Consider the following 14,179-nt stretch of genomic DNA (forward strand, 5'->3'; position numbering starts at 1 on the left):
TTCCTTGACTTTATTTGCTCACTATGAGTGATAGTGATATTACAGTTTTTCCCATACTAAAGTAATCATGCATACGTTGCAAACATTACATTGCATTTGCACACGTGTACTAACCAACACGTTGGCTAGAAAATTGAATCAAAACATTGTACACCAGCGCGTGATCGAACGATCAATCAAAACCGGCTGCCGCAGCATCGACACGCAACAGCATTTCCGCTCGCAACATGTTCGGTTTATGGGCCCGCGCGTGATTCATATCGAGTCTGCATTGACCCATTAATATTTAAAAAGAAGCAGCACACACAACAACGTAACAATAATCTTCGCCAAACCGGTCAAACCGTAACCTGCTGCTTCGGGCAGAAACGATAGCAGAAACACAAGTAGACGCAATGACTTTTGGAAAGTTGAACTCGTGGCCGGCTGCTGCTGCCGCTTGTGGTGATCACATGGGACGGGCCAATGTTCAAAAGATTTGAAAGTATGGTATGCCTATGCCAAACGACATTTTCTGAAAGTTGAACGATATACGTTGTTGTTTGATTCATACGAAAAAAAAGCACACACAAACACGTGGCAAGCTGGCAAGAGACATTTCGGTTGCAAAAAAAGTAACAAATATGAAAAGAACAGTTTTAAACGCGTTAAGGAAAAACTAAATACTTTCACAGTGTGTACACAGATGCCGAGGAATTTAAGTATCTCTGCATCGTTCGTGTTCTGTCCCTCGTTTGATCTGCGCATCTTGAAATGTCTCGCACGTATCACCGTACCATGCGCGTGTGTGTGTGTTGGTCTTTTCGGTTAGGGGTGTATACAATTCTTTTTCCGCACAAAATACGCATCCGTACTGCACAAGCGTCGAAGACACTCGGATTTGGCCTAATTAATGCTGTGTGTGCCGATACTAAATTTAGAACGATCCGTATTTTCGGTACAACCGTGCAGCAGCACCGTATTGAGCTAACAACTTTGAACGATCTAACAAATACGCCGATAACCGTACCTTCTTCAACCACCAATCGTCCGTGTTTCATTGTGTTGTGGAAAGGAAAAAGATTTTCTTTCGATGATTCACGCGGGTCACGGATGTTTCTTTCCTCTGCGCACTACGGAAAAAAACGTTACACACATGCGTAAGATCAATTAATTTTGTTGAATTTATTTCATAAATACCCTTATACAAAATAACTAAAATAATAATGTGCCTTAGCTGCAGTACTGTAAGACACGCGAAGAAAAAAAAACTTGAACGACGGGTTTTCGCATTCTTATGTTTTTAACGTATTATTCACAAATTTTCTTCATTTTAATAATTGTAACAGTAACGAGGAAGGACTGTAGTAATGAGAATATGACGATAAGGAGGCGTTCAGTACCAAGCGCGAACGATGACCAACAGAAAGGGTTTGTCTGTGGGTGGGAAAATGTGCAGGTTGAGAGACGTGAAATGGAGCTGGTTGCTGGTTGATGAAAGCACCCGCACGAGTATAGTTGTATGGTTACATTAATCCGTTGTTGGCGCATTACCCAAAATTGGATACAGATTTCAGGGGCTCAACTGGATCGGTAACCGGAACGAGAAGATATTTAAATGTGTTTAAATAGGATGGGAAGTGGCTTTTTGAACCAAGCCACACCGCTACTCGTTCGTCACTTTTGATCGCACTAATGCTTTAATGCTTCTTCTAACTGTTTGACAAGCCCTTGACATCACCCAAAAACAGTCTGCTGATCGTTCTCGTTCTTGCTGTAATTCCCATTCCCCACATTATCTTCCTAGCGCACTCCCTTACCTTCAATCTCATCGATTGTTCCTTATATATGCATTTTAAATTTGTTATTAATTTGTTCACCTACTTTGCATTCACACAGTTCAGTCAATCCATCTAGCGTAGCCGCGAGCAACCATTTCTTGATTAATGAAAATTACATTCTGAAAGGAGAAGAGATAAAAAAGGGGAGAGGGAACTTGTGAATAAGTTATATCTTATATAAGAAGGCTATAAAATACGTAATTTAATATTTGCACACGATTTTGGTGGTTTGGTGGAAAGATTATGCGAATCAAAAAACTTTATCTAATCAGCAGGTGTATTTAGGATCGGAAAACAATCAACGTAATTCCCATTAATTGCGGTATCACGACCAGTTTATAGATGTAAACAGCAAAGAAATAATTTACTATTTAAACAAGTGCAAAATATCACAAAATCACCACAATCTTGCAGCACTCACACAAGAGAATTTCGAAAACAAAAACAACAGTTCACTATCAAACACGCTATCGCTTAGTTTCCGTAACAAACAGCGACAAAAACGCGCCGATAAGGGCACCAATCTAACCGCAGCTGTACAACATCTACACTGTTAAACTAAAATATGATAAGCTAGTGAGGTTGTTTGGTTTTGCACACACAAAAAAAACGAATGATCGCTTTGTGCACTTGAGCACCACACGTAACCAATTTGAAGATTAGCTTCAAATAATGCACCACCACCATAAGGAATGTTTACAGTTGAGCTGCAAGCAGCACTTTATATGTAATTAAGAAGAATGCTTTGAAAACAGCACAAATAGGTATACTTACATCTTTTGCTATTGAAGAAAATAGGTAAATTTCGGGAACACCCTCCTCAGTATATCCCGCTACTTGTGCTTGCATGATAGCATTATTTGTTAACCTACGGAACTGTTCGGTGGCTTCCACAGACCAGCTATCATCTGGAAGGAAACGGAATACGGAATGAGCACATCTTTTCATCGCTCACCACGCCCAAGGCCATGTTTACACCGCGCTTACCAATCGGCTGAATGTTGGACAGTACACATTCTATCGATTGGAACGGTACGGAGATGAAATCTGTTCGGATTTGACGTAGGTTTAGTGGGGGCAGCATTGAGAAACCACCGTAGTCCAGATATTTCACTAAAACCAAATTGCTTTCCGGGATGTGCTGTACGACCTGCGCCCGATACCAGTTTTCGGCGACGAACGCCACACAGACCGCGTTCGGTATGATCTCTGGCAGTACGGGAGCCTCGTTGGCGGTGTAACTTTGATTAAGAGAGTTCTGCATACTGTTAAGCGTCAGGTGGGTTGGATGGAGCGGTTGGTGCACAAACAGATGGCCAACGTTTATGATGCAACTAATGGCGACGTCATTGTTGATACCCTCGACCAGCGGCAGCTAAAGAAAGAAAATTCAGCACAAAAACAAAACAATCGAAGCAGACCAATTATTTGTTTTGTCTTAATGTGTTACAAAAACAAATTAACGAAAACAAAACTTACGCTTGAGCACGTGTCATTCATCAACGATATCGGTATTACCGTCTCGACGCGGCTAATTTCAATGCGCTGCAGCGTAAGGGTGGGAAACCGTTTCAGGGGGAACTTATCCCGGATCACTCTCAGCGCGTCCTGAATTTCCTGCTGCGTACCGTCCAGTGTGCAAATTTTGCTAACGTGTGTATCCGGATTGCGCTTGATGATCACGTTGGCACCGGTCTTCTTTTTGATGTGCTTCACAAACGAACCATCCTTGCCAAGCACGCCGGCCACGAGAAAGGCGGGCACCAGGAACTCGTACATGGACGCCGAAGGTCCAACCGAGTGCGGTGGGCTGGAGCCCTTGCCCGAGTCTTCGGAGCGCACGCTACAAATGCTGAGCGGAGGGCTACCGGTTTGTTCGTTACGTTCATCAAACGTTTCCGTTTTCCGGTCAAAGGTATCACCGTTCATCGTATCGTTACATTCCGTCACGCTGTTACCGTTCACCCGGTCACTCTCATTGCCTTGTGTTTGCTGCTGTGGTGTGTTATGTTTCTGCGGCGGGGAAGATTCCGGACTGGCGTTACCATTTTCATCCGACATCCGGAAGTGTCCGCTCTGCAGTGATGCCGCCTTGGTCGGACGTATCACGACCGGTTCCTTCGTCGGTTCCATCATTTGGTTGAATTTTCTCAGGTTGGTCGGATAGCGTGAAACGACCGAGCCGGGTAAGTCAATCGACGGGCTGAAGCTGAACTCCTCATTATCATGCTCTACCAGGTTCAAACGACCCAACAGGTCGTTTGTGTCGTCGCCCTTGGAGGGACTCTTGTTCGGCACGATGTCTATCGGGGCCGAACGCGACGAACCGGCCGACGAATGGCCCGAACCCGAACAGTTTTCCCAGTTTTCCGCCCCATTGCTGCTGTTAGCCGACTGTTGTATCGGCAGTGAAGAACTCTGTCGCATGTCCGGCTCGAGCTCCGCTGCACTGACACCGCGCGACGTGATCGTACTTTCACATTCTTTGCTTTTTTCTCCGCCACGATCACCTGCGTCCGGCTTGAATTTGCGACGGTACCAAACCAGTCCCACAATTAGCGCTAGACTTGGCAGCGATAGAAAGAGCAGTGGACGACCAGCAATCATTTTGGTTTTTGCAGTGCGGCACTGAAATGATGCGGAATTTCAAAAGCACTATACATATACATGTACATCGCAGTGCCGTAGCTCAGACAACCCGGCGAATTTGCAAAAATTCGCACGAAATACTACTGGCCGACGGTAGATTCTGTCTTGTGGCAAATACTTACGCTTGGTACCTACGAATAGCGTTATATTTGGTTAAAAATTGCAAGAAAATACTCTTTTATTCACACTTTATCTCGCAACCAACGCACACGTGTATTGAGGTTTATGTTGGCTAATACAAACATGGCGATCTCGAACACCGGCTGCCCGTCTCTTGGCGAAGATTGCTGCCGCATGCATTTTTTCTACCTGCCAATCCCGGCTGTCAGTTCGCTCTGTTTACGAGCCAAGGCTCAGGCGTTGACTTACCGCACACCGTACGAAGAAACATCCCAACTAGAGCTTATAAACGATTGTGTCAAACTGTCGTTCAGCGGTTTTTGGGAATTTCGCTGTACTAAAACTTTAGTACAACTCATTATCCTTCCTGTCCGTGTGGTATTTGTCCTTGAAATGTGTTTTTTTTACCATTTTCGGGCTCATAACGATATTTTACTAGAAATTGAAATGCAGGTGGTTTCCAGGGATTTAAACGCAAGGTGGTTTGCATGGTAGTAATGCGACAGTGATGAAATTGTGTGTTTTTTTAAATGGAACTACCAGGCCGTATGTTTGTTTAAATTGTTTATCTCATATGCTAATAAATATTTACTTCTAGGTTTAATTTTTGTAATAAATCCGTAAAATCCACATATTGCATTCAAGTAAAAGAAAACCCTTTTCAACAAATATCTAAAACTTGAAATTCGTCTGAACCAAATGCGATATTGACTCCTTCATAACAATATTTAGCAAAAAGAACCCCAAAACGTTTGATGCGCTTACAAATTTCTTCAGTGCGTAAGGACACCTGTTTTTGTCGGCAATTTAAATTTCCCACAATCAGTGCTGTTGCTCCCGTCAGAGGTTGGTCCAACATGGCTGAATAGCACGAAGCGGTGCGTCACCTTCGCTTGCTGCGTTTCGCTTGCCAAACGTCATGTTGTGGAGAAAACTGCAATTCTGTCATTTCGATAATAATAAATGAACGATTGAGAAAGTAAAGCCAGAGAGAACGACAGCAGTAGAAACGCGAATAAGTGCAGCGCTCGATCGAAAATAAAAACACCGTCGTAATGGCTGGCCTGGTCCAGGACTGTTTCTCTATCGGCAGCACGGTAGAGTGTACGACGTGCTACAATGCCAACATCGAGGGCGAGGTGTTGGCGTTCGATCAGCAAACGAAAATGCTCATACTAAGTATCCTTTTCAAAGTGGCGTGAAAGTAAACCAAAGCGATGGGAATCAAGCATGCTTCAGCATTACTGTGGCGTTCCAGCAAGAAAACGCTGTAGCAATAATCGGCATTGCTTCCGTACTTGCTGTTGTTCTTTGTTTATGTTTCTAGCTGGCCACGGCCATCGATGATTGTCGTTGATTTTTCAGTGTTATCGTTTTAGCTTCCGCTAGGTTTTCCTTAACTAGCTTTCTCCCCCCTCCCCAACAACAGAATGCCCTTCGGCGAGTAAATCCGCAAAACTGAACGACGTCTACATCGTCAATCTAGCAATGTGCAGCGATGTTCAGGTGAAAAAGGAAGTCTGCATAGTTCCGGAGCAACCGCTGTCGTTAAATCTGGAACGCGTAAGTATGACTTTGGCTTCTTTTCCGGTTGCTTACACTGTGCTACACACTGCTCGGTGCTGCTGTTGCTACTGCTGCTCGCTGCTGCAAGCGCGACGCTCGTCGTCTGATGCACTTGCAGCGATCACTTGCAACACTGTTGTTCTGCGTTTGTTAGTCTACTTCCGGTGCACGTCGCTAGTAAACGATTGCTTCCTTTCGCCTTCAGTTGAGCACCCGCGCCAGGAATCAGGTGGAACAGAAACGACTCCAGCTAACTGCGCTTTCTGCCGGCGTCAGTCCCGAAGGTCAGAACCTTTACATGGCTATCGCACGCACTATCAAACAGGTAAGTTGCCAAATGTTATTTTATTATCACTTTTTCGCTTTAGGGGGGTTTTTTAAACCACATATCTGATGCAATCAATAGACTGCGTGAAAGCTTGTTTACGCTTTGGCTACTAAGAACAAGCATCTCATATTGGTGGTTTCTATAACAACCAGCGCATCAGATCAAGTTTTGACGGTAGCAAGGAAAGCTTTTGATCGAGTCAAATCCAATACACAAAACTTGCAAATTGATTACTGTTTTCCTTCTTCTACTTCCTTTCAGGTCACCTGGTCCGGTCCAAATATTGTGGTCTGCAAAGACGTAACGATAACACCTCCATACAAAGTAGACAACGTGAACAGTTCCGACCAGCGACAGCTGAGCTACGTGAAGAAGATCGTAAGCGTTTACTGTTCCTACCGCACATCGGGAACCACGTTGTGACGTTTGCTTATTCTCCGTTTCAGGTGGAAAAACACGAAAACGATCAAGCCAACATAAATCAAAGCACATCGGCGGCAGACATTGCTGCGAATTGATTGCCCCGCCGTGGGGAATTGCTGGTCGGTACGGATATCGCGGGCGTGTATGGTGATGGCCGAGCCAAGGATCAAACCGTGAATGTACTTTGTGCGAATGTGACGTGTACCAGGAAGCATTCTTCGGGCAGGGCCAGTATGCTTGGTTGATGATGAATGGGCGGTTTTTGGATGGCTAGGATCTGGATATGGTTAGGCGGTTAGCGAAGAATAGATCGAGTAAAATCACAACAACAACAAAAAAAAACAATAAACATAAACAGTGAAAAGGTAATTTTTTGTCACACCATGCTCGGTTCCTTCCCCCGACGGTATGGCGCGTATTCCGAAAAGCAAAACACACACACCAAAAAGGCAGTGCGGTTCTTTAAAAAGAACAGAAAACAGTTGCAATGAATCAAAGCTTTACACGTTGGCGTTTAGTTTCGCTTCTGTTTCGTTTTATTGTTTGAATACTTAATCGATCTAAACCACCGGTCTTCGGTAGCAATAAATAATACACATACACTTCATAAATACTTATAAAAACTGCTTGCCTCGCAGCTATGACTATTTACATTCGCGTTGAATGCATTGCAATTGGGTTCTTTCACTGGTACAAACATCGATATGTGAAATAAGCTTACTAAGGACAAAACGTTTACAGCTTAATAGTACAATCGATCATAAAACATTTACCAACTTATTGTGTCTTCAGTCAGTAAAGGTGTGGAAAAAACCTACATTCGTTACATGTAGGTTTGATCAAAAATCTGATCATGTAGCATAATTCACCCATCGATGTTTGTATCGCGATCGATGGTAGGTTTAAAATTAACGTTTACTTAACCTTCCTGCTTACTGCTAACAACTTTGTGTCTCCTTTACCAGAACTTTTTCACCCCAAATATGCTTCCCATTAGGTCACGATCGAGAAAGCTAAACCCGGTATAGTCGGGTGAATCGCCCTGATCGGTTTCGTTCTCTTGCACGCTATCGGCACCACCGTCATCATCGTCATCTTCCTCATCATCATCATCCTCGTCGTCGTCATCGTCTGCATTGGGAGAGAAAATTAAATACATTATGCAAATGTTGTGTTGGATCTTCTCAAAGAGAAAAAAAGGAATACATACCGAGCGAAAATCCAAACAACTCCTCCGCTTCATCTTCCTCGTCCTCATCGTCTTCGTCGCCTACATCGATATCATCAACCGGCGGGAGCGGTTCCGCATCCATCACGGACAGTCCACGTGGACCAAACTTGAAACAGGACACTCGCAGCACCGCTTCTACCTCATCGTCTGCTCGCAGCTCCAGACCGAGACAAGCTTTGAAGCCTTCGTTCGCTTTGCGCGAGATGCCATAGACACGTCCGCAGAATCGATTATATCCACCGGGTAGTGGCAAGCAGACCGGTGTCGCTCTTCGTGCTGTAAGAGAAAAAAAACATCAAATAATCATTTTGTCCTATCGCGCTGTAAGAAAACACATTTTTCCTTACCCGAAATTACACGATTTACGATCATACGATCGGCAAACTTCACACCAACCGACATACGATCACCATCGAGATACTGTATTACGGCACATCCCGGACCTTTGACCGGGAACAGTGGCACATCAATATCGCGGCAACAGTTGCATTCGTACGCCGTACACCGGCAGTATCGATTGATTAAACTCGAATCATCCATATTGACCACGTTCGCTTCGCTCACCGATTCCTGCGGTACAACGTTAGATTCTTCCAGCACCTCGTTTATCACTTCCGGGCTGGCCACTTCATCCTCTATTTCGTTCGTTTCGGTACTTTCCGGGAGTGCTTCGCTTCCAACATCCTGCTGATTTTCCGAGCCCGATACATCCTCATACGTATCGACTACGTTCTGCTTCTGCTGACCCAAAGCATTACTGCCCGGAATTATATTGGAAGCAATGTCTGGAAGATGTAAAGCAAACAAAAAAACAAACGGTTACAAATAAGGTTTTCCTTATGCTTACGTATATGACTCACTTTCAAGCTTTCTCGCCGAAGAATAGTTTAGCACCGCGCACAGTACGCCCACCGTCCAAAGTGTGTAAGAAATTCTCATCTTTTACCTTAAAAAAAAAACGCTGATAAAGAATGAAATTAATTATAAACAATGAAGCAATGATGGAAAATGAAATCAACAAAAGTCGTTCAAAACTTTAAAATCACACAAACACACACGCGCGCCCGTTACGTCTCCCCGGACACATTCCAACGCGCGTGAACGTCGTGTTTGCAGCATCGATCACCACGAACACAATCGATCCTTGTGTACCAGGGGTGGTGGTGATGGCCCTGTGACACACTCCGTTCCCGCCTTCACCGGGAAAAGGAGGTCACATATACGCATAATGTTTTCTGACCGAAACTTTCACGAAAATTTTCGATCACACCCTCGTCGTCGTCCGCCCTCAGGACGGATCAGGTGTTTGTTAGTGAGAAAGGAAGAAAAAAAAACGCCCGCAACAAAATCGATGCGTGCACAACACGGGATCCGGATGACCACAACGGCGGGCGTTTCGAAAGCTTTCTCGTTCTCGTCTCGGCTATCAGCTGCCGGTTTACGTTAACCGTTGCGTACGCCGCATGATACAGTGTGTAATGTAATAAAATTGGATAATTAACTTTAATACAAAAAAAAGCACGAATACGGATCGTAGCACCCAAAACGGTGTACGGCGATGAGCAATTAAACGGTTAAACCCGGTACGCGTAAGTACATACCGCTAATCGCCGACTAACAACCGCTAACTGGAGCAACTAAAATATTTTGCGAATGATTGTTGAATTCTAAATGAGTCGACGAATGAAATGAACGATCACAGTTAGACCCATAATTGAGGCCCGCTAACTTACATATGAAGATAGATAAAACCACCGGCTGAGCCGTGTACCGTTGAGAAGCGTGTCCAATGTTGTGTGATAGATTAAATCTTTCTTCTTCACGGTGGCGCCCTGAATGAAACATCAGGGGGAAAACCCCCTGACGATTGACGAAACGATAATTTAAACCGTTGGATGAATGGTTAACCATTAGTCATGGTTTGAAAAGGGATTAATGTAATTATTTGGAGCTTTAAAAGCTTTGATTAGTGTTGATTTTAATTTCGTTCCAATTAGTTATTTTATTCTATCTTCCATCAGTTTACCAATTTAATGTAAAAAAACGAGATCCAATAGAACTGTTCTAATGGACATCAAATTTATTGTGTTTTATCTGTTTTTCAAAATTTATCACATTTTTTAAAAGTGTGGTAAATAGTCTTTCCACCTTCAATTTCGTATGCAGAAAAATCACACACACTCGCAACATAAACACCCGCTTGTTTGCGCAATTGCAACGGCGTGGCTCATCGACCATGCTTTTCCTACTTGCTGCTCGATTTATTCTACTAATTACCGTTAAGATTTATCTCATTAAACACCGTTATCGTGTCTGTCCAGCCAGAATGGAAGAAAGGAAAAAAGCTTACTCAAGCACAACCATGTGATCGGTTCGTGTATGATCAAGCAGCAAGTCTCTCTTCTTCTAAACCATCCGATTGAAGTGATTGCAAAATCTAAACACGCATCAAGAGACGAACTTTTTTTTCTTTTGCAAAAAAAAAACATATGGCAAAAGCAAACAAAAATGGCAATAACTTGTAACGGGTTCCTGTCCGTTTTCTGCTTAGAACGGGTCACGAGTTTGCTTTCGTCCATAACTATTTTCATTAAAAAAAGCACACACAAGAAAAACACACTTTGCGGCCAAAAAAATTCAAACTACACACACAAGAAAAGAAAAACACACCCCCGAACAAGTTCTGATGATCACACTTACTCTGAGCCCCGGGAACCTTTCTCTTCGAAGTCTCGCGATCGAATGAACCGCTGAGCAGCGATGATCGGAAGAAAGCAGCCCGTGACACAATTTTTGCGTCCATTCCCCACTGCTGGGGCCCGGTCGACAGTCGATGCTGTCGATGCCACCTTCACCACCATTCCCAGAGCTGGGATGTACACCAGACATTGGCCGTTAGTGTTGCCTTCTCCGGTTTGTTCGATTTGATTGGTTCCTTTGTTCGTTTCGTACATTCGTTTGTTTGTTTCTTCCCGCCATTCGTTCTACACTACACGCCGGGCAAGTTTGCTGTGCGATTCTAACGGTGTTCTCTCTATGTTGGTGTTTTATGCTGGCCACAAAGCACACACTCCGATGCGTACAGACAATTAAACTTTCCCACACAGCGGTGTTTATCAGGTGGTTGGAGATTCTTTTTTTTAATCTCTCGCCAATAAGAAACAGTCGAAGAACAAGCTAATGGGCTGTAAGATCAAGCTGCAAATCAGCAGGTGGTGTGGATAGTTAATGACCATGGCATTATTATCAGTGCCAAATTCACTACCCACGGCACGTTACGGGTGTATCATATGGTCCAAATGTTCACATATGCATAATCACACACGATCGTCTCGAGCATACAAAGATTTAAATGCCAATGCTTCCGATCGGTCCAATACCTCGTGCTGGTGTAGGTAAGTGCTTTTAGTTCAACAACGGAGGAAAATTGTGTCGATTTCGCGTATGCTCTTGTACGGGGTTTGGGGACATTTCTTTTTCCTCCCTTTAATCCGGCAATGTTTGACCGAAAGACTGCAGAAGCTTTCACTAGCGAAAGGAGTTTCCAAGCGAGGAACCTTTGCTGCACGTGTGCAATGCACCGTTGGCAGCGCATGACGTCGATGTGGATTCGATGGTATTCTACATTTAGTAATGGTTTTGTGTACGTGTCGCACGATTTGTGCAGTTGCTTGTTGCTTCATGGGAAATACATTCCTGTATGCCTTATTCTGTTGGCCTATCCAACGTTGGAGAACTTTCGTTTTTAATTTCGGTTTTTTTAGCTGTATGCAAACACACTCTAACAGGGATACCATTTTTAGCTTTATTTGTTCGTTTTTTTATCACATGCAAACTAAACAAAATCTAATGTCGCCTTTGAACGGAATGGTGAATATAATGAGGGTGTAATGAAATAAAACTTCTTGGTCCGCAGTACGAATAACGATCGTAGAGGAGAAGAGAGGAAGGAAAAAACATAAAAATAAAATGATAAACTAAACCGATACGAAGTCATCGTTCAAACGGTAGAACCATATAAACCGAACAAACAAATCAATATCGATCGATCATTCATCATCCTCACACAGATATACGATACCACAAGCTTTTTATCAAGGTTTTTTTTGTTTTGTTTTGTTTTAATCCAACCATAGCCAGTACTCTACTACCATAAACAACAAACATAAAGAAAGATCAACTACACACGATTGTAATTTCGTTTCCGGTCCATCATATACTGCACGTGATCCGGCGTGATACCGGAAGCGCATGTTGACGGTATTGTACCGCAACGGGTTTAGGGAAGCTTAGGATGCAAGGCCCAACGTTTTGCGTACGATGCGTCGGGCAATTTTGTTAAACTCTTCCCTGTTTTCGCGCCACATTATCGCTGCATCTACGTTTGCACCGGACTCATCGTTTGGTTCTGCAAGAGAAAATCAAGCAAACGGTGCAGGCTTAGTGTGATTGATCGTGTTACGAATAATTAAAGCAACCGATGCTTAGTGTTTTTACGCCGCTCGTTTCTCTTATTGGAAGGTATGCTATTGATAATGTATTATTAATTTAATTATTGTTTCGAAATTCAATTTACTTCTAGCATCTATCCCAAAGGCTGTATCGGCGATGATGGATAAAGAATTTATTTTTGATGGAAACAACTTCGAATGCTGGCGGGCGTGGATGATGGTGCAACTAGCGAGTGAAGGCATGTTGCAGTGCGTTCAGTATGATCCAGATGACCTGTTTGGACAGTTTATACTAACAGCAGACCATTCGATAGGGTTTGAAATGCGGCAAATGCTACTTCTTGGCTTTAAACTACAGGATTTAAAGTGCACTAGATTGCTACTGCAGAACATTGGCGAAACACACAGCAAGCATTTCCATAGTAAGCACACGGCTTCAGACATTTGGAATATTTTGAATGGCAAATACGGCTCAGAGCAAGAATAACTCTCGAACATTTCGATTCGTTATTCGTTATTTTTGTGAAACATTTCGAAATTTACCATGAGGAAATCGATGATGATAATCAATCCTAAGTTAAAATTAAAGGCTAAAAACTTACCGGCCAACATACTAACAACACTTAGTAAAATCTTTTCCACACTCTGTACAGGACTCCAGCGCTCAGCTGATAGTTCATAGCCTACGGGAAGAGAAAGGACGGTCATTAAAATGCACACCGACTACTCCAGTTCAACGGACAAACCTAGCGGATCATCTCCCGGTGCATGTAAGATCGATATGCAAACACGGCCGTCAGTAAAAACTAGAACGAAATAAATGGATTACAAAGAATCAATGAAGGGATTTTCGTGTTTGCTCATAGGTCTAGACGCATACTGTTTGGATGGAACATTTCACACGTAAATTTCATCTTTGGTGGACTGAGTGGATAGTCCGGTGGAAACACCAGTTTCGCTGTGAAAATTCCACCCTCGAAGCAGGTACCTTCCGGGCCGCTGGAATAAAAATGGCACGAGCTTAGCGACTTTGAACTTTGACCAACAGGTTGAAACTCACGTAATTAGGGCTTCCCATTCGAAAAAGTTCTCCTCACTGATCGGACCAGCAATGATGCCTTCCGGTGGGTTTAAGGTGAGTTCTGAAATGAGGCATAAAGTGCAACGTCGATCGGATGAAGAAATTAGGCACCGAGCTGGTACATCCAACAGGGTACTGCTTGATGGCAAATGCAGCCTGCTGCCATCGGAGATGTGCTGGCTGCACCATTCTACTTACGTCTGTATTCGGCCATTAAACGCCTTAAGGCGGAACCTGCCATGCTGGCTAGTGTGTTGCGGAATCTTGGCAAACGTTGAACGAAATTATTTCGCCCCCCACTGAAGAATAGATTTCTCTTTTCGATGCAAACAAACGGAACGTAAAAAAAACTAGGTCTCACTTTGACATCTCATATTCGTGTACTGTGTGTGGCGATTTTGACAGCGCATGTTTGTTTACGTCGTCAGCAACCATTGTTGCAAGTGGGTGGGGGTGGGTAGGCTTTTGAGAGGAATAAACCAGTGCATCGAATGAACGACGGTGAAGGAG

At 43.6% G+C, this 14,179-nt stretch overlaps 4 protein-coding genes across 4 annotated transcripts; 1 reads left to right on the forward strand and 3 right to left on the reverse strand.

The window, feature by feature from the left end:
* Window positions 1-1,140: 1,140 nt before the first annotated feature.
* On the reverse strand, window positions 1,141-4,778 carry LOC125765926 (A-kinase anchor protein 1, mitochondrial). Its single transcript, XM_049431460.1, has 5 exons — window positions 4,592-4,778; window positions 3,300-4,448; window positions 2,808-3,195; window positions 2,595-2,728; window positions 1,141-1,939 (listed from the first exon to the last, which is right to left on the reverse strand). Exons 2-5 carry the CDS (start codon window positions 4,425-4,427, stop codon window positions 1,880-1,882), a joined length of 1,710 nt encoding a protein of 569 aa, XP_049287417.1. The 5' UTR covers window positions 4,428-4,448; window positions 4,592-4,778; the 3' UTR covers window positions 1,141-1,879.
* Window positions 4,779-5,478: 700 nt separating this feature from the next.
* On the forward strand, window positions 5,479-7,275 carry LOC125765990 (LSM12 homolog A). Its single transcript, XM_049431564.1, has 5 exons — window positions 5,479-5,768; window positions 6,019-6,152; window positions 6,361-6,480; window positions 6,745-6,861; window positions 6,930-7,275. The coding sequence occupies exons 1-5, from the start codon at window positions 5,645-5,647 to the stop codon at window positions 6,999-7,001; spliced, it is 567 nt and encodes a 188-aa protein (XP_049287521.1). The 5' UTR covers window positions 5,479-5,644; the 3' UTR covers window positions 7,002-7,275.
* A 112-nt stretch (window positions 7,276-7,387) lies between these two features.
* Window positions 7,388-11,926, reverse strand: LOC125765972 (uncharacterized). Its single transcript, XM_049431540.1, has 4 exons — window positions 8,998-11,926; window positions 8,485-8,922; window positions 8,117-8,413; window positions 7,388-8,037 (listed from the first exon to the last, which is right to left on the reverse strand). The coding sequence occupies exons 1-4, from the start codon at window positions 9,074-9,076 to the stop codon at window positions 7,865-7,867; spliced, it is 987 nt and encodes a 328-aa protein (XP_049287497.1). The 5' UTR covers window positions 9,077-11,926; the 3' UTR covers window positions 7,388-7,864.
* A 320-nt stretch (window positions 11,927-12,246) lies between these two features.
* Window positions 12,247-14,123, reverse strand: LOC125765991 (ubiquitin-conjugating enzyme E2 G2). Its single transcript, XM_049431565.1, has 6 exons — window positions 13,868-14,123; window positions 13,649-13,730; window positions 13,469-13,587; window positions 13,335-13,394; window positions 13,191-13,271; window positions 12,247-12,545 (listed from the first exon to the last, which is right to left on the reverse strand). The coding sequence occupies exons 1-6, from the start codon at window positions 13,908-13,910 to the stop codon at window positions 12,427-12,429; spliced, it is 504 nt and encodes a 167-aa protein (XP_049287522.1). The 5' UTR covers window positions 13,911-14,123; the 3' UTR covers window positions 12,247-12,426.
* Window positions 14,124-14,179: the final 56 nt, after the last annotated feature.

Source organism: Anopheles funestus, chromosome 2RL (genome assembly GCF_943734845.2).
Source record: "Anopheles funestus chromosome 2RL, idAnoFuneDA-416_04, whole genome shotgun sequence".
Lineage (NCBI taxonomy): Eukaryota > Metazoa > Arthropoda > Insecta > Diptera > Culicidae > Anopheles > Anopheles funestus.

Excerpts from the sequence above, each read along its gene's own strand:
- LOC125765926 (XM_049431460.1), bottom strand. The coding sequence starts at position 4,427 with ATGATTGCTGGTCGTCCACTGCTCTTTCTATCGCTGCCAAGTCTAGCG. Across the intron at positions 3,196-3,299 it reads TGAATGACACGTGCTCAAGC|CTGCCGCTGGTCGAGGGTAT; the intron begins GTAAGTTTTGTT and ends TTCTTTCTTTAG. Across the intron at positions 1,940-2,594 it reads TTTCTTCAATAGCAAAAGAT|AATGTAATTTTCATTAATCA; the intron begins GTAAGTATACCT and ends TTCTCCTTTCAG.
- LOC125765990 (XM_049431564.1), top strand. The coding sequence starts at position 5,645 with ATGGCTGGCCTGGTCCAGGACTGTTTCTCTATCGGCAGCACGGTAGAG. Across the intron at positions 6,481-6,744 it reads TCGCACGCACTATCAAACAG|GTCACCTGGTCCGGTCCAAA; the intron begins GTAAGTTGCCAA and ends ACTTCCTTTCAG. Across the intron at positions 6,862-6,929 it reads TGAGCTACGTGAAGAAGATC|GTGGAAAAACACGAAAACGA; the intron begins GTAAGCGTTTAC and ends TCTCCGTTTCAG.
- LOC125765972 (XM_049431540.1), bottom strand. The coding sequence starts at position 9,076 with ATGAGAATTTCTTACACACTTTGGACGGTGGGCGTACTGTGCGCGGTG. Across the intron at positions 8,923-8,997 it reads TTCGGCGAGAAAGCTTGAAA|ACATTGCTTCCAATATAATT; the intron begins GTGAGTCATATA and ends TACATCTTCCAG. Across the intron at positions 8,414-8,484 it reads CGTAAATCGTGTAATTTCGG|CACGAAGAGCGACACCGGTC; the intron begins GTAAGGAAAAAT and ends TTTCTCTTACAG.
- LOC125765991 (XM_049431565.1), bottom strand. The coding sequence starts at position 13,910 with ATGGCAGGTTCCGCCTTAAGGCGTTTAATGGCCGAATACAGAC. Across the intron at positions 13,272-13,334 it reads ACCGGGAGATGATCCGCTAG|GCTATGAACTATCAGCTGAG; the intron begins GTTTGTCCGTTG and ends CTCTTCCCGTAG. Across the intron at positions 12,546-13,190 it reads TGTTGTTAGTATGTTGGCCG|AACCAAACGATGAGTCCGGT; the intron begins GTAAGTTTTTAG and ends TTTCTCTTGCAG.